The sequence below is a fragment of the Podarcis muralis genome, chromosome 2, assembly GCF_964188315.1.
Source record: "Podarcis muralis chromosome 2, rPodMur119.hap1.1, whole genome shotgun sequence".
Lineage (NCBI taxonomy): Eukaryota > Metazoa > Chordata > Lepidosauria > Squamata > Lacertidae > Podarcis > Podarcis muralis.
Window position 1 is genome coordinate 123,937,352 of NC_135656.1, and position 26,275 is coordinate 123,963,626.

General features: G+C 46.9%; 2 protein-coding genes, 1 long non-coding RNA gene and 1 pseudogene across 4 annotated transcripts in view; all 4 read right to left on the reverse strand.

Moving 5' to 3' along the window:
- The window catches only part of LOC114592541 (uncharacterized), a 29,239-nt gene extending 29,125 nt beyond the window's left edge, over positions 1-114 (reverse strand). For both annotated transcript variants that reach the window (XM_077923143.1, XM_077923141.1), the window contains exon 1: positions 6-114. In XM_077923143.1, coding sequence (XP_077779269.1) covers positions 6-80 — 75 coding nt within the window. In that variant the 5' untranslated portion in view covers positions 81-114. The remainder of the gene's footprint in view (positions 1-5) is intronic.
- A 3,744-nt stretch (positions 115-3,858) lies between these two features.
- On the reverse strand, positions 3,859-24,318 carry LOC114589977 (uncharacterized). Its single transcript, XM_077923453.1, has 4 exons — positions 24,217-24,318; positions 22,998-23,075; positions 12,903-14,302; positions 3,859-4,855 (listed from the first exon to the last, which is right to left on the reverse strand). The coding sequence occupies exons 3-4, from the start codon at positions 14,122-14,124 to the stop codon at positions 4,152-4,154; spliced, it is 1,926 nt and encodes a 641-aa protein (XP_077779579.1). The 5' UTR covers positions 14,125-14,302; positions 22,998-23,075; positions 24,217-24,318; the 3' UTR covers positions 3,859-4,151.
- Positions 5,681-8,575, reverse strand: LOC114592638 (uncharacterized). Its single transcript, XR_013391654.1, has 3 exons — positions 8,313-8,575; positions 7,110-7,187; positions 5,681-5,804 (listed from the first exon to the last, which is right to left on the reverse strand). It is a non-coding gene; the product is annotated as an uncharacterized LOC114592638 (long non-coding RNA).
- On the reverse strand, positions 19,872-20,980 carry LOC144326843 (uncharacterized; annotated as a pseudogene).
- Positions 24,319-26,275: the final 1,957 nt, after the last annotated feature.

The following is a 26,275-nucleotide window of genomic DNA, read 5'->3' on the forward strand; positions in this document are numbered from 1 at the left end:
CCTACCTGAGGAAGCTGCCTGGCTCCTCTTTCCACTTCCCCTTTAAGAAGAGATGGTCCAAACAGTGCCTCTGAGGCCATTGCGCTGCCTGTAGGTGATCTGGAGGAGGCGTAAACTGGGCCACTTCTGTGACTCTCTCAGCTGTTGCCACGATGCATTTTAATGCAGGGAGCCGCTCTTTAAGGAGAAAAATGCAGAAATAATAATAATTATTATTATTGATTGAATTTCTATACCGCCCTATACCCGGAGGTCTGAGAGCAGTTCATAGAAAGGCGGATTTATTTAGAGTGGGAGACATTTACACAGAGAGCATACGTTTTACAAATACTGTACAAATACCAATAATAATAAATTAATACTCCTAAAGTCTAATTACAAAAGCTCTGGAACACTTGAGATTCTCACAACAGAAACAGAAACTATTGACTTTTGGTGTAAGTATTTGTGTATCTGTCTCTCTCTCCCCTCCTACCCAGCCTGGAACACCCGGGAGGGGGTGTTCCAGGCTGGGTGTGAAGAAATACATAAAAATGGGTTAGGAGGCTGGGTCTAAAATGGGGGGGGGTATCCCCTGGTGACTTTCAGTGCATAGGTGCCAGCTCCCTGGGTCCCTGAGCACCCACCCATTTCCCCATGAAGGGGCCAGGGACCCACAAATTTCGGTGCCAGGGCGATGCTCCCTGCATGGCACCCACAGCCCCAGGGACCCACGGTCGTGGGGTGAAACTGGCACAACTGGTTCAGTGTCCTAGTCAGGTTGCATGGGGGGTGGGGGGGGAGAGAGCCCTTCTCTGGTTCGTCTCGGGAAGCAAAATGTCTCCCCCCCACTAGGAGGCTGGTTTATCTCTGCGCTTCAGAAAGGATCTTGCAATGCAAAACATGTTGGGGGAGGGGGACCCCACTTTGCAGCAGCGTGGCCTTTATCGCCCCCCCTCCTTGCTTTCCTTTCACCCCCCCCCCATCCTCCTGCCTCCTTTCCCAGCTGCCCTGTTTGTAGATTCCGGGAGAGGGAAAGCAAATCCTTCTCCCACCCCCCCTCCCCAAATAACCCCCCCGAATGAGGATGGAGACCCTCTCCCCTCCAAATTGCCCCTCCCCTTTTTGCAGCCGATTGCAGAGTGCCTCTCCTGATTCCCAGAGGGAAAGGGGGGCAGCCCTTCCTCGCCTTGTTTGTAGATTCATGCGGAGGGAAAGCAAATTCTTCTCCCTCCCTGCACCCCAAATCTCCCCTTCCCCTGAAATGTTGCACCTCTTTCCTCCTTTTGCAGGCCTCCTTCTCTTCCGGGGGTGTGCATGGAGACCCCACCCCTCCAACATTGCCTCCCCCCCCCGTCACTTCCTGCCTCTCTAGGAAGCCAGTTCATTTACCCAGGGGGAGGGGGAGGAGATTGCCCCCCCCCCGCCCCCTGGAAGCAGAGTCATAGGACTGTAGTGGGAAGGGCCATTAGGTCCAAACGCGGAAGACTCTGGGGTTGCGGTGCTCGGCTCTGTGGTTTAACCCACAGCGCCACCCGCGTCCCTAAACACCCCCTTTATTCCTGCTGCCACCAGAGATAATGTCTTAGCTGAACACTTCGCCCTCCTCGTAGCCAAGAATGGCAATTTACTTATGTGATAGGAATTTTGAGGTCTTAGATATTAGTTAAATGTTCATAAGTGTACCAACCAAGCACATACATAGATCAGCACAGGAAGACCGACCTGGAACCATTTTGATTCCCAAACTGTCCCAATGTTTTCTCTGCAAGGTCAAAGGAAAATGGAAAAGCCTCCCCATTGTCTTTTCTTTCACAAATCCTGTCTTAAGGGTATGTCTGTGTTTGAATAGGGTGTGAGCCTGTGACCTGGTCCAGGAACTAAGTATTTATCATTACAAAAGACTGGCCAGGCTACCCAGGCAATCCAATCAAGTAACCTGCCAGACAGGAGATAAACGACAGGAGAAAAACAACATTAAAATTTCTGTTTTAGACCGCCTTTTCTGTGATGTATGTATGATGTTTCTGGGGGTGGTCTTGATCTACAGGGTGGCAAATTCAAAAGTCTTTATAAGGCCTTGCACGCCATTTTTCTGGGTCCCTCCTCTCTCCTGCGGGCCAGGGGAGCACCCTGTTGCAACAGATCAATAGAGGCCAAGCCTACAGGCTGCTGTTTTGCTCCAAGTTATCCTGGTTGGTGTCTTTGTTTTTGTCCAAGGGAGCCCTCGGATTTTTCCGTTAACACTTATAATAACACTATATAAGGGTTTCAAGATTACTTATCCTAATACATAGTAAGGTAAAGGGACCCCTGACCATTAGATCCAGTCGTGGCCGACTCTGGGGTTGCGACGCCCATCTCGCTTTAGTGGCCAAGGGAGCCGGAATGCAGCTTCCAGGTCATGTGGCCAGCATGACTAAGCCGCTTTTGGCGAACCAGAGAAGCATGGAAACGCCGTTTACCTTCCCGCTGGAGCAGTACCTATGTATCTACTTAGGTTGGCAGGAGCAGGGACCGAGCAATGGGAGCTCACCCCATCGCAGGGATTTGAACCTCTGGCCTTCTGATCGGCAAGTCCTAGACTCTGTGGCTTAACCCACAGTGCCACCCGCATCCCATCCTAATGCATACATGGTTACTAATAACCCACAACATTTTATATGAATTCATTCCCAATATCAATATATATGTCCAAACACAGTCTGCATCTATAGGCAATCCGTTCATGTGTTGCATCTTCTATCGTGTTGTCATGTTTTTATTCTTCCAGTTAGTTCATCAGTATCAGCCTCTTGGCAATCATTAGGGTGCAAAGAATCCATTTTTCTTGTCCTGTTGTCAACTTCCATTTTCAATTTTTGGGGATTGTTCAGCTGTGATTCTGAAATCATAGGCATTGGCACTGCTGTTTGCAGAAAAGGACTGGACTACATGGTTGTGAATTTTCCTCGATCTTTTAGTTTCATCTGATTTTTAATGGCTTTGAGGATTTTGGCAATCAAGCAGTGTTTGAATTTATGAAATAAATAAGCTAACTAAATATAATTCTGTTATTCTATCTGCCTTGCATCCAAAAAAAAGGTCCCAGGTTCACACACACCCCGGCATCTGGGAGAGACCCAAAGTCTGAAATCCCAGGTTGCTGCTGCCAGTCGGTGGAGACATTCCTGGCCTAGATCGACCAATTACCTGACTCCCTAGAAGGCAGCTTCCTGTGCATTGGGCCTGCTATTCTGTGCTTTCGGGGGGGGGGGGAGAGGTTGGACTTTTGTGGCCCAACAAAGCATATTAATCCCAAGTCAAGGTACTGCAGTGGCTCCTGTGTGGGACCTGGGAGACCAGGGTTCAAATCAAATCCCTGGGAAACCTTGGGCCACCTGCTGTGTTTCAGCCTAGCCTACCTCACAGGGGGGTTGACGTGCGGATCAAAAGGGAGATGGAGAAGCGTCCAGGTCACCTCTACTTCCTTGGAGGAAAGGCAAGATACAAAGAAACAATTAATTTTCTAAATTAATGTACAACTTTACATTGAAACACCAGAATATCACATACACGGAATGAAATTAAATTTGTTCATCTCAAGGAAGAAGTGAACTCGAGGGAAAAACTATGCTCCGGACAGTAGGATGTGCACCCAGGGGTTGAATTTACAAGAAAGGAGATTCTGACTAAACATCAGAAAGAATTTTCTAGCAGTAAGAACAGAATGGATGCTTTAGTTGAGATTCCTGCATGGCAGTGGGTTGGACTAGCTAACCTGTGGGGGCCCATCCAACTCAATAATTTGAAGATTCTATGATTTAAATGTTTTTCTCCTGGAGAGTTCATGCACACAATGACTGGAGGAGTTTGTAAATAATACTCATGGTTTGACTGTTGCCAGCCTGAGAAGTAAAGATTTATTTTCAACCAATTGGGTAATGCAGATTTTTATCTCACAAATAGCTAACCAGATACTGTGGTCAATGGAATTAAAAGCCACTGAGAGATCCAGCACAACCAGGAAACAGCTTTTACCTCTATCCCTAGCTCGCCAGAGATAATCAACCAGCGGCACCAGGGTGGTCTCAGTCCAATGGCAGGGCCTGAAACCCAATTGGGAAAATTTCAGTCTAAATGGTCCACATCCTCCAGATATGCCTGTATTTATTCTGCAACCAAACATACATTTAAATGGTTTTTTCCATGTGAGTCTCCTGATGTCTTCTAAGCGTTGTACTACTGCTGAAGCTTTTCCCACAATCCATGCATTTAAAAGGTTTCTCCCCTGTGTGACTTTGTAGATGTGCATTAAGGTTTGAACTCTGACAGAAGCATTTTCCACATTCAAAACATTTATATGGTTTATCTCCTGTATGAGTATATTGATGCATTCTTAGCGAATGTGTATGACGGAAGCATGTTCCACACTCCACACATTGAAATGGTTTTTCCCCTGTGTGAGTTCGTAGATGTATGGAAAGTTTTGCCCTTTCACGGAACGTCTTTCCACACTCTGTGCATTTAAATGGTTTTTCCCCTGTGTGAGTTAGTTTATGTCTTCTAAGGTTTCCACTCTCTCTGAAGCTCTTTCCACACTCTATGCATTTAAATGGTTTCTGCCCTGTGTGAGTTCGCTGATGGTTTTTAAGCTGTCCGCTTTGACTGAAGCTCTTTCCACACTCCATGCATTTAAAAGGTCTTGCCCCTGTGTGAGTTCTCTGATGTCTTTTGAGTCCTCCTCTCTCACTGAAGCCCTTTCCACACTCCATACATCTGTATGGTTTCTCACCAGTGTGAGTGCGATGATGTGCATTAAGGTTCTTACTCCAAAGGAAGCTCTTTCCACACTCCATACATTTAAATGGTTTCTCACCAGTGTGAGTGTGATGATGTGCATTAAGGTGCTTACTCAAAAGGAAGCTCTTTCCACACTCCATACATTTAAATGGTTTCTCACCAGTGTGAGTGCGATGATGTGCATTAAGGTGATTACTCAAAAGGAAGCTCTTTCCGCACTCCATACATTTAAATGGTTTCTCACCCCTGTGAGTTTGCTCATGTATACAGAGGCATCCACTTTTTTTGAAGCATATTCTACACTCAAAACATTTATATGATTTCTCTCCTGTATGAGTACATTGATGCATTTTCAGCGAATCTGTACGACCAAAGCATTTTCCACACTCCATACATTTAAATGGTTTCTCCCCTGTGTGAGTTCTCTGGTGTCTTCTAAGCGTTCCACTTGCTGTGAAGCTCTTTCCACACTCAATGCATTTAAATGGCTTCTCCTCTGTGTGAGTCCTTTGATGGATTCTTAGCTTTCCGCTATCACTGAAGCTCTTTCCACACTCCATACATTTAAATGGTTTCTCCCCTGTGTGAGTTCCTTGATGTTGTGTAGGAGTTCCACTCCTACTGACGTCCTTTCCACAATCCATACCTTTAAATGGTGTCTCCACTATTTCAGTTCCTTGATGTGAACTAAGTGTGTTCACTGACTGATTCACATTGTATGTTCCACAAATTTAAATGATTTTTTCGTGATTCCTAATGAAAGTAGAGATTGCTCTGTCTGTCTTCTCTATTGCTTGCATTGGCATAGGGGGAAATGAAATCCTGTAGAAGAGAAGAAGAGTTTGGATTTGATATCCTGCTTTATCACTACCCGAAGGAGTCTCAAAGCGGCTAACATTCTCCTTTCCCTTCCTCCCCCACAACAAACAGTCAGTGAGGTGAGTGAGGCTGAGAGACTTCAGAGAAGTGTGACTAGCTCAAGGTCACCCAGCAGCTGCATGTGGAGAAGCGGGGAATCGAACCCAGTTCACCAGATTACGAATCTAATAATAATAATAATAATAATAAATTTTATTTATATCCCGCCCTCCCCAGCCTTAGCCGGGCTCAGGGCGGCTAACAACAATAAAACAGTACAAAAGTACAGCATAAACAACACTCTAAAATCATTCATTCTAAAATTAATTAATTCAATCTACCGCTCTTAACCACACTGGCTCTCCAAAGAAGAAACAAAAGAATATAACACACATCAAGTGCCTTTGGTGCCTTCTCTTATTTTAACATCTCATACACTCTTCCTTCTTCTATGTGCCAATTGTTTAGGAAATGAAATAATGTCAGATAATAGCATTGCATCAACTTTTAATAATACTCAATTATTGTTAATAATGCAGCATGATCTAAGATACAGTGCTTCTCTAAAACTGGCAATTTAAATAAAGAGGTTCCTCACAGGAAAGGGAGCTGCTCTCCCTCCATGCACATGCCCTTTATTTCTCAGGTTCAGAATTCCTAATGACTTTTTTGTCCTAATCCCTTAAATGTTTGGTTGCAAGTCTCTTTGGGTAAGATAAAGTGACTAACAAATTCAATTAATCATAATAATGGACTACAACAGACATGTTCATCTGGTCGAGCGGGATCGAACAATAGATCATGTGAGTGATCCTGGTTGATCATGGGATTACTGGGATAGGTGTCAGTTGTGCAGCTCCCTTTGATGGGGAGGAGAGAGAAAGGGCTGGCTTGGGGGGGGGAGAGCTGCTTAAGGTGGAGGGGGGCTGGCTTGGGAGGATGGAGAGATGACTGGCTCTTCAGAGAGAGAAGTTTTGCCTCCCTTTAATCCCCCCCCAACTGAAACTCCCCCCTCCTGCATCCAGTTAGCCACCTCCTTCCACCCACGCACCCCACTCCTCATTCCTCCAGTGACAATGGGTAGATCACTGCCAGTTTTTTTATACTGGGAGTAGATCGCAGTCTGTTGGGAGTTGGACGTGCCTGGACTACAGGAACCCCTGAATTTGAGTAGCAATCTTCCTGATCCCTTAAATCCCAAAGACATGAGAATAAAGATAGTGGTTAATACTGGAAATCTGGTGGAATGGAGAGGAGGAGTGGGACGTAGTTATCTCTGCGTAAAGGTTAAAAAAGAGATACTCTGCCTGCAACCTTCATAGCAATGGGCAGGGAAGGGTGGACTGGAGGCAACGTTTCTCCACAGAAACATGGGTAAATGGGTGAAATTGCAGAAGACAAGCCAAAATTGCGTCATCCTCTCAATCCAGCAGGGCTTTTGATATATTTTTACGTAGTGAAATGTCTCACTGCATACTGTAAGAGCTTACCTCTCAATTTCCCCTTCACGTTTCTGTATTTTTCTTTTTCTAGCAAAATGTGCTTAGACTTGTGAGTCAGAGTCTCTCCTGTGTGGAACAAGTAAAAGAGAAGTGCTGTTTATGTCATATGTGACTGTCAAAGTCTTCAGAATCATTCATCTTCTGAAGCAAAACCAATAAAGTTCCTGGTAGCTCATTGGAGGCTAATAAACCGCAGCATCAGCTCACAAAATGTTACGGACAAAATTACAGCATTGCTATAAATGATAATCCCACCCCCTCCCTTTCTCTCACACACAGTGTTTGTGGAATTCTGCACTCTCACACACCTCGCCTGTAATACTGGCAATCCTTGGCCTGCATATGCACATGAATGTGTGTAAAGCCTCCAGTCACAAGCATTGTCTATCCTAATAATGGACCCTTTGTCCTTTTAAGCACCCCAGACTGGGAAGGTCCACGCATTCACTGTCTTTGGGTGCTGATGGATTGTGTCTCAGCTTGTAAATCCCTCTGGCATCTCCTAAACCAAAAAAAGTTACAGAAAGGATGTCCATATGTAAATTATACACAAATCCTGAAAGAATTTCCATAGCACCTCCAGCCATGGTTTTTTGAGTAGTGGACCACATTATCCCCTCAATTAACCAGGCAGTGGAACTAAGGCTTAGAAATGAAACCCTGGGAGAGGCAGATGGGTTTTTTCTGGCCCTTCGTGGAAGAGGATTCCAGATGCAAAGACCCCCTCTGGACAGCCCTCCCTCCTCCCTCTCAGGAACTTCCTGCCCTCTCCTCTCCTCTCCACCTGGACCAAAGGCCTGGCTTGATGTAACGCAGCAGCAGAGTCCCGCTTCTGGAGCCCCCAGCAGCAGCTGGCCTGGGGGTGGGGGGAGGAGAGTCCAGCTTCCAGGAAGGAGGGGAGGGTGGGGAATTGGACCCCCTCCCAATTTCAGGGATCCCTCTCCCCAAGGCAGATTTCTGGGCAGGAGGGAAAAGCCCCTCCGGAGATTCCCCCGCCAGCGCCCAAGTGGGAGACCTCCCTTCCGATGGGCAGCGTCTCTTTCTGTCTCTGCACCCCTTTGCCAATGCTGGACGGGGCTTTCCTCCCCCAGGGATGCCTCCCTTTCTCCCTCAGCCCCCCAGTTTCCTCTGCCCTCCTCCCTCCGTCCCACAGTCTCCCCTGCGCCCAGAGACCCCCTTGGCACGGCTCACCCCTCGCCCTGCGCGCAGAATCCCTCTCGAGCGCACCGACCTCTCCATCCGGAGGAGCCTCCCAGGACGAGCAGGGAGGGGGGAGGAGGAGGTAAGAGACGGAAGTGGGGGAGGGAGGGGTCTCTTCCAGGCCTCTCTAGGCATCTCGGCTCTCTCGCTTCCGTAACCCCTTCCATGAACTCTCCTTCTGTCCAGCCAAAAGAGGCGCGCCTCGCCACACGCGCGCAGCCAGCAGCTCCCCAAGGGATTCCTGCCGGGGGGAAACGGGGCCGCGTCCCGAGGGGCGCTTGTTGGGGGGCCTGGGTTGAAAGCCATTCTCACAGGGATGGCCTTGGTGGCCATCTCAATTCCATTCCCACAAAGGTGCCCAAGGGGTGCAGGGCAGCTGAGCACAGATTGGCCAGCCAGATTGTGATAATGTGGTACGGAAGGAGGGCGGGTACCTTCCCTCATCCCTCCGCCGGTCACCAAAGGGTCCGAGGCGATGACCTCGACGGCGCCCAGCTTTGCCCTGACCCCTCAGCCCCCACACCGTTACACAAGCACCACACTATACCCCTGGCCTCATCAATAAAGTGGCTTTCCCTCTCTCTATAAGGGCGAAATAAGCCCACAATCTTTTCCTTAAGCCTCCCTCTTGCTCCATTTCTAACGGGGGTAGACCGTATCGAATTGTGTCCTCCATTCACTGTAATGGCCGCGCTTTATCCAATCAGAACCATGCATTCGCCGCGCAGAGCTAGCTCAGTGAGCTCCTGCACGCCTCATTTAACCTCCTGACAAGCTACTGACGGCTCCCCGCTGGGAGAACAATGGAACCGAAACTCGTGAACTCCTAAAAGTGTCAAATCTTGCAACAATGTATCCATTTTGTTTCCGACTTCAGTTATCAATATGGGATTAGACTGGAATGGACTAAAACTTCAGAAATTCGTATAAAATCAACCATAGCACCGATTTCCTTGGTTCTGGTGTCATTTGACTCAGTTTCTTCTGGACTTCATGACACCTCCCCTGCCTCCATAATCCCTCGAGCGAGGAGTCACGTACGCAGGAGGACCCTAATCCGGTCAAATCACTCTGCCCAACCCTTCTTCCGGGCGCAGACTTTACATACTTGGACTATTGTCTTCCTATCACCGGAGATCAGGAAGCGCTTTTCCGCGCATATCTTCAACTCTGCATAATCCCCCCTCCCTCCTCCATATGTTAATTTGTGTAACCCAACCTCTCTCTAAACTATTCATGATGTAATCCGTGTAACCCAACCTCTCTTTAATGTATTCATGACGCAAATATGATGTATTTTGCACTGTATTCTGGGGCATGGAGGGAAGTTTCAAAAACTCAGGTCAACCCTTGCTCGGGGTTCAATCTCGTCTTGAAGCTGTTGCGCAATAAACTCGGATCTTCTGCAGTTTGCTCCTGTGCCCGGCTGAGCTCATTTTCTTCTGCAGGGACCCGCGGACTTAGTCCAACGAGCTGGGTGGCAGAGTAACCCCGCACCCAGATTTTTACCATAACATAATGATAATGATTTTATTGTTTGTATGCTGCCCACCTCAATGGGTTTCCCCAGCCACTCTGGACAGCTGCAAAAAAAGAAGCAAAAACTTCCCTAACTGGTTTGCCAATGGGTGCCAATGAACTTCTTTTAGGACTGGTGTTATATGGTCTTGGCGGCCGCTCCCAGTCACCAGTCTAGTTGCCGCATTCTGGATTAGTTGCAGTTTCCGTGTCACCTTCAAAGGTAGCCCCACGTGGAGCCCATTGCAGTAGTCCAAGGATAACCAGAGCATGCACCACTCTGGCAAGGCAGTTTGCAGGCAGGGAGGGTCTCAGCCAACATACCATGATAAAATAAATGATTAAGTTATTTTTATTATGAAACCTTTAGAAGACATCTGAAGGCAGCCCTGGATAGGGATGTTTTTCAAGGTTTAATGTTTCATTATGTATTCATAAGAGGCTGGGTTGAAATAAATTGTTCTTGTTGTCCTTGTTACACCTTTTAAGGATAAAAAGAAACGTGTGTGATTCTTCAAAGGAGATGGTGCTGCAATGCAGACCCTGCAGTTGTGGGTTCCTTACTTGGCAACTGGACTGCGTGCATCCAGGTCCCTGCTAATGGGTCCCAGAAGAGGTGCTTTTTGGGGGGCAGGTGGAGAAGTCCATTTGTCCTTTTCTTCCCCCTCCTCCCTCTCACCACCACCTTCCCACATGCAGCATCTTACTTTTTGTCCTCCCTTGCCACCCACTTTTCCAATTCCCCTTATTGCAATTTATAGACGCGGGCAGAATGTCCACTGTCACCCCTCCTCTCCTTTCCAAGGAATATTTTTGTAGAAATTTCAGCTTTTCTTAACACAGGCAAAAAGGTACTGTTGGCAGTGTTTACGTAAATGCTTACAAACTCTTTTTATAAATGCTGTGATTCAAGGACTGGGAAAATATAAGCATTTTCCCATGACCTGCTTCCTAGAGGGAAGCAATGTTAAAAAGCGTGGGGAGAGGATGGAGCCCTGAGACACCCCCTAAGTGAGTGCCCAGGGGTCCAAATGCTCATTCCCCCCCCCAACATCACTTTCTGGACACGGCCCAGGAGGAAGGAGTGGAACCACTGCATAACCCTGCCCCTAACTCCCAACCCTCCTAGACCGTCCATGAGGATGTGTCAGTATTTACAATGTCATATCATTGGGAATATATTTCACAAAGCAGAGGTAAGGTAAAGGTAAAGGTACCCCTGCCCGTACGGGCCAGTCTTGACAGACTCTGGGGTTGTGTGCCCATCTCACTTAAGAGGCCAGAGGCCAGCGCTGTCCGGAGACACTTCCGGGTCACGTGGCCAGCGTGACAAGCTGCATCTGGCGAGCCAGCGCAGCACACAGAAACGCTGTTTACCTTCCCGCCAGTAAGCGGTCCCTATTTATCTACTTGCACCTGGGGGTGCTTTCGAACTGCTAGGTTGGCAGGCGCTGGGACCGAGCAGCGGGAGCGCACCCCGCCGCGGGGATTCGAACCGCCGACCTTTCGATCGGCAACCCCTAGGCGCTGAGGCTTTTACCCACAGCGCCACCCGCGTCCCTAAAGCAGAGGTAGCATTGGGGAAATGAGGTGGGGCTTGTTTGGTTAATTCAGTTTGCTCTTTCTTGACTGCTGAGAGGGAGAGGTGAGAGGTGTGGGGACTTTGTGCCCATGATGTCTGGAGGAGTTTGGAAATAATACTCGTGGTTCAACTGTTGCCAACCTGACCAGTAAAGCTTTATTCTCAACAAGTTGGGTAAGGTATATATTTTTATCACAAATAGGTAACCGAATACCGTGGTCAACGGCATTAAAAACCACGGAGAGATCCCGCAGAACCAGGAAACAGCTTTTACCTTTTTGCCCGCCAGACATAATCATTCCAAATCTATTTTCCCCTTCAAAGGGACTCCAGGAAGTTCCCAGAGGTGACAATTGCTTAGCTGATTGCTGGCCAAGGAAAGCCTAATCCCATCACCAAACTTGCCAAGGGGCCAGGCCTGCAAAGGAAGTTCTATTGTACTTTGGGCGGTGGGACTTCAGAGGTGTTTGCCTCTGCTCATCTTATACCTGGATCTTGCCCTGACATGTCTGCTTATGCTAATCTTGTACCAAGGACTTGTCTGGACATGTTTGCCAAGGTTGAACTAGTGTAACCTCTGTCTACCCCTCCCCTTTGGTGACATGTCAGTGTTGTAGCAATGATGCTGTACGAACTGTAGTCTGGGATATGGTGGGAAAGTTCTAAGAGTCTTTGTCACCCCATCCTCAGAGTTCAAAATTCCTCTTTGAACCTATTGCGCAATAAATTTTGATCTACAGCCATTTGCTCCGGTTGGTGGCTGGACTCCTTCCTTTATTCCGCAGGGTCCCGTGGGCTCTGCCCGACGAGCGGGGTTTCTGAGCAGCCTCACACCTAGACAGCGGCAAAAGTCTTGTTAGCACAAAGATGGAAGAATGAGGAAATCCCAACGAAAGAACAATGGGAAGAAAAACTGATGAGATGTGCGGAATTTTTCCAAGCTGACATATCAACTGCGTGACAAGGACAATTGTAATTTCAAGGAAGAATGGGAACTATTTACAAACTATTTAAAAAGACAACAAAAGGATTTGGACTCCTTGGCAGGTGTTGAATAAACACCCACAAATTCATTAGTAGAACATATGATAGATAATGTACAATGATATGTACAATTTTATAACATGTAGAGAATAATATGTATAAACAAATCAGAGAGGGGAGCTGAGGGAAGTCTCTGGAAGGGGGGAGATGGAGGGAGTTATATTGATTTATAAACGTGATTAAAAGTGATTAATTTTATTTATTTTTTTAAAAGCCACTGAGAGATCCAGCAGAACCAGGAAACAGCTTTTACCTCTATCCCTAGCTCGCCAGAGATAATCAACCAGCGCCACCAGGGTGGTCTCAGTCCAATGGCAGGGCCTGAAACCCAACTGGGACAAATGCAGTCTAAATGGTCCATATCCTGCAGATATGCCTGGATTTATTCTGCAACCAAACATACATTTAAATAGTTTTTCCCATGTGAGTTTGCTGATGTCTTCTAAGCGTTGTACTGCTGGTGAAGCTTTTCCCACAATCCATGCATTTAAAAGGTTTCTCCCCTGTATGAGTTTGTAGATGTACATTAAGACTTGAACTCTGAATGAAGCATTTTCCACACTCAAAACATTTATATGGTTTCTCTCCTGTATGAGTACATTGATGCATTTTCAGCGATTCTCTATGACGGAAGCATGTTCCACACTCCATGCATCTAAATGGTTTTTCCCCTGTGTGAGTTCGTAGATGTATGGAAAGTTTTGCCCTTTCACGGAACGTCTTTCCACACTCTGTGCATTTAAATGGTTTTTCCCCTGTGTGAGTTAGTTTATGTCTTCTAAGCGTTCCACTCTCTCTGAAGCTCTTTCCACACTCTATGCATTTAAATGGTTTCTGCCCTGTGTGAGTTCGCTGATGGTTTTTAAGGTGTCCGCTTTGACTGAAGCTCTTTCCACACTCCATGCATTTAAAAGGTCTTGCCCCTGTGTGAGTTCGCTGGTGTATTCTAAGGGTTTCACTCTGACTGAAGCTCTTTCCGCACTCCATACATCTGTATGGTTTCTCACCAGTGTGAGTGCGATGATGTGCATTAAGGTTCTTACTCCAAAGGAAGCTCTTTCCACACTCCATACATTTAAATGGTTTCTCACCAGTGTGAGTGTGATGATGTGCATTAAGGTGCTTACTCAAAAGGAAGCTCTTTCCACACTCCATACATTTAAATGGTTTCTCACCAGTGTGAGTGCGATGATGTGCATTGAGGTGATTACTCAAAAGGAAGCTCTTTCCGCACTCCATACATTTAAATGGTTTCTCACCCCTGTGAGTTTGCTCATGTATACAGAGGCATCCACTTTTTTTGAAGCATATTCTACACTCAAAACATTTATATGATTTCTCTCCTGTATGAGTACATTGATGCATTTTCAGCGAATCTGTACGACCAAAGCATTTTCCACACTCCATACATTTAAATGGTTTCTCCCCTGTGTGAGTTCTCTGGTGTCTTCTAAGCGTTCCACTTGCTGTGAAGCTCTTTCCACACTCAATGCATTTAAATGGCTTCTCCTCTGTGTGAGTCCTTTGATGGATTCTTAGCTTTCCGCTATCACTGAAGCTCTTTCCACACTCCATACATTTAAATGGTTTCTCCCCTGTGTGAGTTCCTTGATGTTGTGTAGGAGTTCCACTCCTACTGACGTCCTTTCCACAATCCATACCTTTAAATGGTGTCTCCACTATTTCAGTTCCTTGATGTGAACTAAGTGTGTTCACTGACTGAATCACATTGTATGTTCCACAAATTTAAATGATTTTTTCGTGATTCCTAATGAAAGTAGAGATTGCTCTGTCTGTCTTCTCTATTGCTTGCATTGGCATAGGGGGAAATGAAATCCTGTAGAAGAGAAGAAGAGTTTGGATTTGATATCCTGCTTTATCACTACCCGAAGGAGTCTCAAAGCGGCTAACATTCTCCTTTCCCTTCCTCCCCCACAACAAACAGTCTGTGAGGTGAGTGAGGCTGAGAGACTTCAGAGAAGTGTGACTAGCTCAAGGTCACCCAGCAGCTGCATGTGGAGAAGCGGGGAATCGAACCCAGTTCACCAGATTACGAATCTAATAATAATAATAATAATAATAATAATAAATTTTATTTATATCCCGCCCTCCCCAGCCTTAGCCGGGCTCAGGGCGGCTAACAACAATAAAACAGTACAAAAGTACAGCATAAACAACACTCTAAAATCATTCATTCTAAAATTAATTAATTCAATCTACCGCTCTTAACCACACTGGCTCTCCAAAGAAGAAACAAAAGAATATAACACACATCAAGTGCCTTTGGTGCCTTCTCTTATTTTAACATCTCATACACTCTTCCTTCTTCTATGTGCCAATTGTTTAGGAAATGAAATAATGTCAGATAATAGCATTGCATCAACTTTTAATAATAATCTATTATTGTTAATAATGCAGCATGATCTAAGATACAGTGCTTCTCTAAAACTGGCAATTTAAATAAAGAGGTTCCTCACAGGAAAGGGAGCTGCTCTCCCTCCATGAACATGCCCTTTATTTCTCAGGTTCAGAATTCCTAATGACTTTTTTGTCCTAATCCCGTAAATGTTTGGTTGCAAGTCTCTTTGGGTAAGGTAAAGTGACTAACAAATTCAATTAATCATAATAATGGACTACAACAGACATGTTCATCTGGTCGAGCGCGATCAACCAATAGATCATGTGAGTGATCCTGGTTGATCATGGGATTACTGGGATAGGCGTCAGTTGTGCAGCTCCCTTTGATGGGGAGGAGAGAGAAAGGGCTGGCTTGGGGGGGGAGAGCTGCTTAAGGTGGAGGGGGGCTGGCTTGGGAGGATGGAGAGATGACTGGCTCTTCAGAGAGAGAAGTTTTGCCTCCCTTTAATCCCCCCGCAACTGAAACTCCCCCCTCCTGCATCCAGTTAGCCACCTCCTTCCACCCACGCACCCCACTCCTCATTCCTCCAGTACCCACGCACCCCACTCCTCATTCCTCCAGTGACAATGGGTAGATCACTGCCAGTTTTTTTATACTGCGAGTAGATTGCAGTCTGTTGGGAGTTGGACGTGCCTGGACTACAGGAACCCCTGAATTTCAGTAGCAATCTTCCCGATCCCTTAAATCCCAAAGACATGAGAATAAAGATAGTGGTTAATACTGGAAATCTGGTGGAATAGAGAGGAGGAGTGGGACGTAGTTATCACTGCGTAAAGGTAAAAAAAAAGAAATCTCTGTCTACAACCTTCATAGCAATGGGCAGGGAAGGGTGGACTGGAGGCAATGTCTCTCCACAGAAACATGGGTAAATGGGTGAAATTGCAGAAGACAAGCCAAAATTGGGTCATCCTCTCAATCCAGCAGGGCTTTTGATATATTTTTACGTAGTGAAATGTCTCACTGCATACTGTAAGAGCTTACCTCTCAATTTCCCCTTCACGTTTCGGTATTTTTCTTTTTCTAGCAAAATGTGCTTGGACTTGTGAGTCAGAGTCTCGCCTGTGTGGAACAAGTAAAAGAGAAGTGCTGTTTATGTCATATGTGACTGTCAAAGTCTTCAGAAACATTCATCTTTTGAAGCAAAACCAATAAAGTTCCTGGTGGCTCATTGGAGGCTAATAAACCGCAGCATCAGCTCACGAAATGTTACGGACAAAATTACAGCATTGCTATAAACGATAATCCCACCCACTCCCTTTCTCTCACACACAGTGTTTGTGGAATTCTGCACTCTCACACACCTCGCCTGTAATACTGGCAATCCTTGGCCTGCATATGCACATGAATGTGTGTAAAGCCTCCAGTCACAAGCATTGTCTATCCTAATAATGGACCCTTTGTCTTTTTAAGCACCCCAGACAGTTAAGGTCCATGCATTTACTGTCTTTGGGTGCTGATGGATTGTGTCTCAGCTTGTAACTCCCTTTGACATATAGAAAGGTATAGAAAGGCTGTCCATATATCTATTATATACAAATCCTGAAAGAATTTCCATAGCACCTCCAGCCATGTTTTTTTGAGTAGTGGACCACATTATCCCCTCAATTAACCAGGCAGTGGAACTAAGGCGTAGAACTGAAACCCCGGGAGAGGAAGACGGTTTTTTTCTGTCCTTTCGTGGAAGAGGATTCCAGATGCAAAGACCCCCTCTGGACAGCCCACTCTCCTCCCTCTCAGGAACTTCCTGCCCTCTCCTCTTCTCTCCAGCTGGACCAAAGGCCTGGCTTGATGTAACGCAGCAGCAGCAGTACCGCTTCTGGAGCCCCCAGCAGCAGCTGGCCTGGGAGTGGGGGAAGGAGAGTCCAGCTTCCGGGAAGGAGGGGAGGGTGGGGAATTGGACCCCCTCCCAATTTCAGGGACCCCTCTCCCCAAGGCAGGTTTCTGGGCAGGAGGGAAAAGCCAAGGCAGCCCCTCCGGAGATTCCCCCGCCAGCGCCCTCCCTTCCGATGGGCAGCGTCTCTCTCTCCCTCTGCACCCCTTTGCCAATGCTGGACGGGGCTTTCCTCCCCCAGGGATGCTTCCCTCCTTCCTCCCCATGTTCCTCTGCCCCCTCCCTCCCTAGTCTCTCCTGCGCCCAAAGACCCCCTTGGCACGGCTCACCCCTCGCCCTGCGCGCAGAATCTCCCACGAGCGCACCGACCTCTCCATCCGGAGGAGCCTCCCAAGACGAGCGGGGGGGGGGGGAGGAGGAGACGGAAGTGGAGAGGGAGGGAGGGGTCTCTTCCCAGGCCTCTCTAGGCATCGCGGCTCTCTCGCTTCCGTAACCCCTTCCATGGACTCTCTTTCTCTCCAGCCAAAAGAGGCGCGCCTCGCCACACGTGCGCAGCCAGCAGCTCCCCAAGGGATTCCTGCCAGGGGGAAACGGGGACGCGTCCCGAGGGGCGCTTGTTGGGGGGCCTGGGTTGAAAGCCATTCTCACAGGGATGGCCTTGGTGGCCATCTCAATTCCATTCCCACAAAGGTGCCCAAGGGGTGCAGGGCAGCTGAGCACAAATTGGCCCGCCAGATTGTGATAATGATAATGATTTTATTGTTTGTATGCTGCCCACCTCAATGGGTTTCCCCAGCCACTCTGGACAGCTGCAAAAAAAGAAGCAAAGACTTCCCTAACTGGTTTGCCAATGGGTGCCAATGAACTTCTTTTAGGACTGGTGTTATATGGTCCCTGAGGCCGCTCCCAGTCACCAGTGTAGTTGCCGCATTCCGGATTAGCTGCAGTTTCCGTGTCACCTTCAAAGGTAGCCCCACGTAGAGCCCATTGCAGTAGTCCAAGGATAACCAGAGCATGCACCACTCTGGCAAGGCAGTTTGCAGGCAGGTAGGGTCTCAGCCAAAATACCATGATAAAATAAATGATTAAGTTATTTTTATTATTAAACCTTTAGAAGACATCTGAAGGCAGCCCGGCATAGGGATGCTATTTAAGGTTTAATGTTTCATTATGTATTCATAAGAGGCTGGGTTGAAATAAATTGTTCTTGTTGTCCTTGTTACACCTTTTAAGGAGAAAAAGAAACGTGTGTGATTCTTCAAAGGAGATGGTGCAATGCAGGCCCTGCAGTTGTGGGTTCCTTACTTGGCAGCTGGACTGCGTGCATCCAGGTCCCTGCTAATGGGTCCTAGAAGAGGTGCTTTTTGGGGAGCGGGTGGAGAAGTCCCTTTGTACTTTTCTTCCCCCTCCTCCCTCTCACCACCACTTTCCCACATGCAGCATCTTATTTTTGTCCTCCCTTGCCACCCACTTTTCCAATTCCCCTTATTGCAATTTATAGACGTGGGCAGAATGTCCACTGTCACCCCTCCTCTCCTTTCCAACGCTCCCCCTCCCCACTCCCAGGGGCTCCTTTTGCCCAAGTGCCCAGGAAACATCTGATTTAGGGGGAACACTTCAGGTTTGTTTTGGACCACTGGGGCCCAAAGAGCTAGGAGTGGGAGAGCAGCCCCTGCCTTTGTTGCACAGTGGAGGAATATTTTTGTAGAAATTTCAGCTTTTCTTAACACAGCCAAAAAGGTACTGTTGGAAGTGTTTACATAAATGCTTACAAACTCTTTTTTATAAATGCTGTGATTCAAGGACTGGGAAAATATAAGCATTTTCTCATGACCTGCTTCCTAGAGGGAAGCAGTGTTAAAAAGCGTGGGGAGAGGATGGAGCCCTGAGAAACCCCCTAAGTGAGTGCCCAGGGGTCCAAATGCTCATCCCCCCCAACACCAATTTCTGGACACGGCCCAGGAGGAAGGAGCGGAACCACTGCATAACCCTGCCCCTAACTCCCAACCCTCCTAGACCGTCCATGAGGATGTGTCAGTATTTACAATGTCATATCATTGGGAATGTATTTCACAAAGCAGAGGTGGCATTGGGGAAATGAGGTGGCGCTTGTTTGGTTAATTCAGTTTGCTCTTTCTTGACTGCTGAGAGGGAGAGGTGAGAGGTGTGGGGACTTTGTGCCCATGATGTCTGGAGGAGTTTGGAAATAATACTCGTGGTTCAGCTGTTGCCAACCTGACCAGTAAAGCTTTGTTCTCAACAAGTTGGGTAAGGTATATATTTTTATCACAGATAGGTAAGCGAATACCGTGGTCAATGGCATTAAAAACCATGGAGAGATCCCGCAGAACCAGGAAACAGCTTTTACCTTTTTGCCCGCCAGACATAATCAACCAGCACCAATCATTCCAAAACTATTTTCCCCTTCAAAGGGACTCCAGGAAGTTCCCAGAGGTGACAATTGCTTAGCTGATTGTTGGCCAAGGAATGCCTAATCCCATCACCAAACTTGCCAAGGGGCCAGACATGCAAAGGAAGTTCTATTGTACTTTGGGCGGTGGGACTTCAGAGGTGTTTGTCTGTGCTCATCTTATACCTGGGTCTTGCCCTGCCATGTCTGCTTATGCAAATCTTGTACCAAGGACTTGTCTGGACATGTTTGCCAAGGTTGAACTAGTGTAACCTCTGTCTACCCCCCCCCTTGGTGACATGTCAGTGATGTAGCAATGATGCTGTACGAACTGTATTCTGGGATATGGTGGGAAAGTTCTAAAATTCTTTGTCACCCCATCCTCAGAGTTCAAAATTCCTCTTTGAACCTATTGCGCAATAAATTTTGATCTACAGCCATTTGCTCCAGTTGGTGGCTGGACTCCTTCCTTTATTCCGCAGGGACCCGTGGGCTCTGCCCGACCAGCTGGGTGACTGAGCAGCCTCACATCTAGACAGCGGCAAAAGTCTTGTTAGCACAAAGATGGAAGAATGAGGAAATCCCAACGAAAGAACAATGGGAAGAAAAACTGACGAGATGTGCGGAATTTGCCAAGCTGACATATCAACTGCGTGACAAGGACAATTGTAATTTCAAGGAAGAATGGGAACTATTTACAAACTATTTAAAAAGACAACAAAAGGATTTGGACTCCTTGGCAGGTGTTGAATAAACATCCACAAATTCATTAGTAGAACATATGATAGATAATGTACAATGATATGTACAATTTTATAACATGCAGAGAATAATATGTATAAACAAATCAGAGAGGGGAGCTGAGGGAAGTCTCTGGAAGGGGGGAGAGGGAGGGAGTTATATTGATTTATAAACGTGATTAAAAGTGATTAATTTTATTTATTTTTTTAAAAGCCACTGAGAGATCCAGCAGAACCAGGAAACAGCTTTTACCTCTATCCCTAGCTCGCCAGAGATAATCAACCAGCACCACCAGGGTGGTCTCAGTCCAATGGCAGGGCCTGAAACCCAATTGGGACAAATGCAGTCTAAATGGTCCATATCCTGCAGATATGCCTGGATTTATTCTGCAACCAAACATACATTTAAATAGTTTTTCCCATGTGAGTTTGCTGATGTCTTCTAAGGGTTGTACTACTGGTGAAGCTTTTCCCACAATCCATGCATTTAAAAGGTTTCTCCCCTGTATGACTTTGTAGATGTGCATTAAGGTTTGAACTCTGACAGAAGCATTTTCCACACTCAAAACATTTATATGGTTTCTCTCCTGTATGAGTACATTGATGCATTTTCAGTGATTCTCTATGACGGAAGCATGTTCCACACTCCATGCATCTAAATGGTTTTTCGCCTGTGTGAGTTCGTAGATGTATGGAAAGTTTTGCCCTTTCACGGAACGTCTTTCCACACTCTGTGCATTTAAATGGTTTTTCCCCTGTGTGAGTTAGTTTATGTCTTCTAAGCGTTCCACTCTCTCTGAAGCTCTTTCCACACTCTATGCATTTAAATGGTTTCTGCCCTGTGTGAGTTCGCTGATGGTTTTTAAGGTGTCCGCTTTGACTGAAGCTCTTTCCACACTCCATGCATTTAAAAGGTCTTGCCCCTGTGTGAGTTCGCTGGTGTATTCTAAGGGTTTCACTCTGACTGAAGCTCTTTCCGCACTCCATACATCTGTATGGTTTCTCACCAGTGTGAGTGCGATGATGCGCATTAAGGTGCTTACTCATAAGGAAGCTCTTTCCACACTCCATACATTTAAATGGTTTCTCACCAGTGTGAGTGCGATGATGTGCATTAAGGTGCTTACTCAAAAGGAAGCTCTTTCCGCACTCCATACATTTAAATGGTTTCTCACCCCTGTGAGTTTGCTCATGTATACAGAGGCATCCACTTTTTTTGAAGCATATTCTACACTCAAAACATTTATATGATTTCTCTCCTGTATGAGTACATTGATGCATTTTCAGTGAATCTATACGACCAAAGCATTTTTCACACTCCATACATTTAAATGGTTTCTCCCCTGTGTGAGTTCTCTGGTGTCTTCTAAGCGTTCCACTTTTTGTGAAGCTCTTTCCACACTCAATGCATTCAAATGGCTTCTCCTCTGTGTGAGTCCTTTGATGGATTCTTAGCTTTCCGCTATCACTGAAGCTCTTTCCACACTCCATACATTTAAATGGTTTCTCCCCTGTGTGAGTTCCTTGATGTTGTGTAGGAGTTCCACTCCTACTGACGTCCTTTCCACAATCCATACCTTTAAATGGTGTCTCCACTATTTCAGTTCCTTGATGTGAACTGTGTGCTCACTGACTGAATCACATTGTATGTTCCACAAATTTAAATGATTTTTTTGTGATTCCTAATGAAAGTAGAGATTGCTCTGTCTGTCTTCTCTATTGCTTGCATTGGCGTAGGGGGAAAGGAAATCCTGTAGAAGAGAAGAAGAGTTTGGATTTGATATCCTGCTTTATCACTACCCGAAGGAGTCTCAAAGCGGCTAACATTCTCCTTTCCCTTCCTCCCCCACAACAAACAATCTGTGAGGTGAGTGGGGCTGAGAGACTTCAAAGAAGTGTGACTAGCTCAAGGTCACCCAGCAGCTGCATGTGGAGAAGCGGGGAATCGAACCCAGTTCACCAGATTACGAATCTACCGCTCTTAACCACACTGGCTCTCCAAAGAAGAAACAAAAGAATATAACACACATCAAGTGCCTTTGGTACCTTCTCTTATTTTAACATCTCATACACTCTTCCTTCTTCTATGTGCCAATTGTTTAGGAAATGAAATAATGTCAGATAATAGCATTGCATCAACTTTTAATAATAATCAATTATTGTTAATAATGCAGCATGATCTAAGATACAGTGCTTCTCTAAAACTGGCAATTTAAATAAAGAGGTTCCTCACAGGAAAGGGAGCTGCTCTCCCTCCATGAACATGCCCTTTATTTTTCAGGTTCAGAATTCCTAATGACTTTTTTTGTCCTAATCCCGTAAATGTTTGGTTGCAAGTCTCTTTGGGTAAGATAAAGTGACTAACAAATTCAATTAATCATAATAATGGACTACAACAGACATGTTCATCCGGTCGAGCGCGATTGACCAATAGATCATGTGAGTGATCCTGGTTGATCATGGGATTACTGGGATAGGCGTCAGTTGTGCAGCTCCCTTTGATGGGGAGGAGAGAGAAAGGGCTGGCTTGGGGGGGGGGAGAGCTGCTTAAGGTGGAGGGGGGCTGGCTTGGGAGGGTGGAGAGATGACTGGCTCTTCAGAGAGAGAAGTTTTGCCTCCCTTTAATCCCCCCCCAACTGAAACTCCCCCCTCCTGCATCCAGTTAGTCACCTCCTTCCACCCACGCACCCACCCCACTCCTCATTCCTCCAGTGACAATGGGTAGATTACTGCCAGTTTTTTATACTGGGAGTAGATCACAGTCTGTTGGGAGATGGACGTGCCTGGACTACAGGAGCCCCTGAATTTCAGTAGCAATCTTCCTGATCCCTTAAATCCCAAAGACATGAGAATAAAGATAGTGGTTAATACTGGAAATCTGGTGGAATAGAGAGGAGGAGTGGGATGTAGTTATCTCTGCATAAAGGTAAAAGAAAAAGATATTTCTGCCTACAACCTGCATAGCAATGGGCAGGGAAGGGTGGACTGGAGGCAATGTCTCTCCACAGAAACATGGGTAAATGGGTAAATTTGCAGAAGACAAGCCAAAATTGGGTCATCCTCTCAATCCAGCAGGGCTTTTGATATATTTTTACGTAGTGAAATGTCTCACTGCATACTGTAAGAGCTTACCTCTCAATTTCCCCTTCACGTTTCTGTATTTTTCTTTTTCTAGCAAAATGTGCTTGGACTTGTGAGTCAGAGTCTCGCCTGTGTGGAACAAGTAAAAGAGAAGTGCTGTTTATGTCATATGTGACTGTCAAAGTCTTCAGAAACATTCATCTTTTGAAGCAAAAACAATAAAGTTCCTGGTGGCTCATTGGAGGCTAATAAACCGCAGCATCAGCTCACGAAATGTTACGGACAAAACTACAGCATTGCTATAAACGATAATCCCACCCACTCCCTTTCTCTCACACACAGTGTTTGTGGAATTCTGCACTCTCACACACCTCGCCTGTAATACTGGCAATCCTTGGCCTGCATATGCACATGAATGTGTGTAAAGCCTCCAGTCACAGGCATTGCCTATCCTGATGATGGACCCTTTGTCTTTTTAAGCACCCCAGACAGTTAAGGTCCATGCATTTACTGTCTTTGGGTGCTGATGGATTGTGTCTCAGCTTGTAACTCCCTTTGACATATAGAAAGGTATAGAAAGGCTGTCCATATATCTATTATATACAAATCCTGAAAGAATGTCCATAGCACCTCCAGCCATGTTTTTTTGAGTAGTGGACCACATTATCACCTCAATTAAACATGCAGTGGAACTAAGGCGTAGAACTGAAACCCTGGGAGAGGAAGACGGGTTTTTTCTGGCCCTTTGTGGAAGAGGATTCCAGATGCAAAGACCCCCTCTGGACAGCCCTCCCTCCTCCCTCTCAGGAACTTCCTGCCCTCTCCTCTCCTCTCCACCTGGACCAAAGGCCCGCCTTGGTGTAACGCAGCAGCAGCAGCAGCAGCAGCAGCAGAGTCCCGCTTCTGGAGCCCCCAGCAGCAGCTGGCCTGGGGGTGGGGGAAGGAGAGTCCAGCTTCCGGGAAGGAGGGGAGGGTGGGGAATTGGACCCCCTCCCAATTTCAGGGATCCCTCTCCCCAAGGCAGATTTCTGGGCAGGAAGGAAAAGCCAAGGCAGCGTCTCCGGAGATTCCCCCGCCAGCGCCCAAGTGGGAGACCTCCCTTCCGATGGGCAGCGTCTCTTTCTCCCTCTGCACCCCTTTGCCAATGCTGGACGGGGCTTTCCTCCCCCAGGGATGCTGCCATTCCTCCCTCAGCCCCCCAGTATCCTCTGCCCTCCTCCCTCCGCCCCCAGTCTCTCCTGCGCCCAGAAACCCCCTTGGCACGGCTCACCCCTCGCCCTGCGCGCAGAATCTCCCTCGAGCGCACCGACCTCTCCATCCGGAGGAGCCTCCCAAGACGAGCAGGGAGGGGGGAGGAGGAGGTAAGAGACGGAAGTGGGTGAGGGAGGGGTCTCTTCCCAGGCCTCTCTAGGCATCGCGGCTCTCTCGCTTCCGTAACCCCTTCCATGGACTCTCTTTCTCTCCAGCCAAAAGAGGCGCGCCTCGCCACACGCGCGCAGCCAGCAGCGCCCCAAGGGATTCCTGCCAGGGGGAAACAGGGACGCGTCCCGAGGGGCGCTTGTTGGGGGGCCTTGGTTGAAAGCCATTCTCATAGGGATGGCCTTGGTGGCCATCTCAATTCCATTCCCACAAAGGTGCCCAAGGGGTGCAGGGCAGCTGAGCACAGATTGGCCAGCCAGATTGTGATAATGATAATGATAATAATGATTTTGTTTGTATGCTGCCCACCTCAATGGGTTTCCCCAGCCACTCTGGACAACTGCAAAAAAAGAAGCAAAAACTTCCCTAACTGGTTTGCCAATGGGTGCCAATGAACTTCTTTTAGGACTGGTGTTATATGGTCCCTGAGGCCGCTCCCAGTCCCCAGTCTAGTTGCCGCATTCTGGATTAGTTACAGTTTCCGTGTCACCTTCAAAGGTAGCCCCACGTGGAGCCCATTGCAGTAGTCCAAGGATAACCAGAGCATGCACCACTCTGGCAAGGCAGTTTGCAGGCAGGTAGGGTCTCAGCCGACATACCATGATAAAATAAATGATTAAGTTATTTTTATTATGAAACCTTTAGAAGACATCTGAAGGCAGCCCTGCATAGGGGTGCTTTTTAAGGTTTAATGTTTTATTATGTATTCATAAGAGGCTGGGTTGAAATAAATTGTCCTTGTTGTCCTTGTTACACCTTTTAAGGATAAAAAGAAACGTGTGTGATTCTTCAAAGGAGATGGTGCTGCAATGCAGACCCTGCAGTTGTGGGTTCCTTACTTGGCAACTGGACTGCGTGCATCCAGGTCCCTGCTAATGGGTCCCAGAAGAGGTGCTTTTTGGGGGGCGGGGGGAGAAGTCCCTTTGTCCTTTTCTTCCCCCTCCTCCCTCTCACCACCACCTTCCCACATGCAGCATCTTACTTTTTGTCCTCCCTTGCCACCCACTTTTCCAATTCCCCTTATTGCAATTTATAGACGCGGGCAGAATGTCCACTGTCACCCCTCCTCTCCTTTCCAAGGAATATTTTTGTAGAAATTTCAGCTTTTCTTAACACAGGCAAAAAGGTACTGTTGGCAGTGTTTACATAAATGCTTACAAACTCTTTTTATAAATGCTGTGATTCAAGGACTGGGAAAATATAAGCATTTTCTCATGACCTGCTTCCTAGAGGGAAGCAGTGTTAAAAAGCGTGGGGAGAGGATGGAGCCCTGAGAAACCCCCTAAGTGAGTGCCCAGGGGTCCAAATGCTCATCCCCCCCAACACCACTTTCTGGACACGGCCCAGGAGGAAGGAGCGGAACCACTGCATAACCCTGCCCCTAACTCCCAACCCTCCTAGACCGTCCATGAGGATGTGTCAGTATTTACAATGTCATATCATTGGGAATGTATTTCACAAAGCAGAGGTGGCATTGGGGAAATGAGGTGGCGCTTTCTGGGTTAATTCAGATCACTCCATCTTGACTTCTGAGAGGTGAAGCCGAGAGGTGAGAGGTGTGGGGACTTTGTGCCCATGATGTCTGGAGGAGTTTGGAAATAATACTCGTGGTTCAGCTGTTGCCAACCTGACCAGTAAAGCTTTATTCTCAACAAGTTGGGTAAGGTATATATTTTTATCACAAATAGGTAACCGAATACCGTGGTCAACGGCATTAAGAACCACGGAGAGATCCCACAGAACCAGGAAACAGCTTTTACCTTTTTGCCCGCCAGACATAATCAACCAGCACCAATCATTCCAAATCTATTTTCCCCTTCAAAGGGACTCCAGGAAGTTCCCAGAGGTGACAATTGCTTAGCTGATTGCTGGCCAAGGAAAGCCTAATCCCATCACCAAACTTGCCAAGG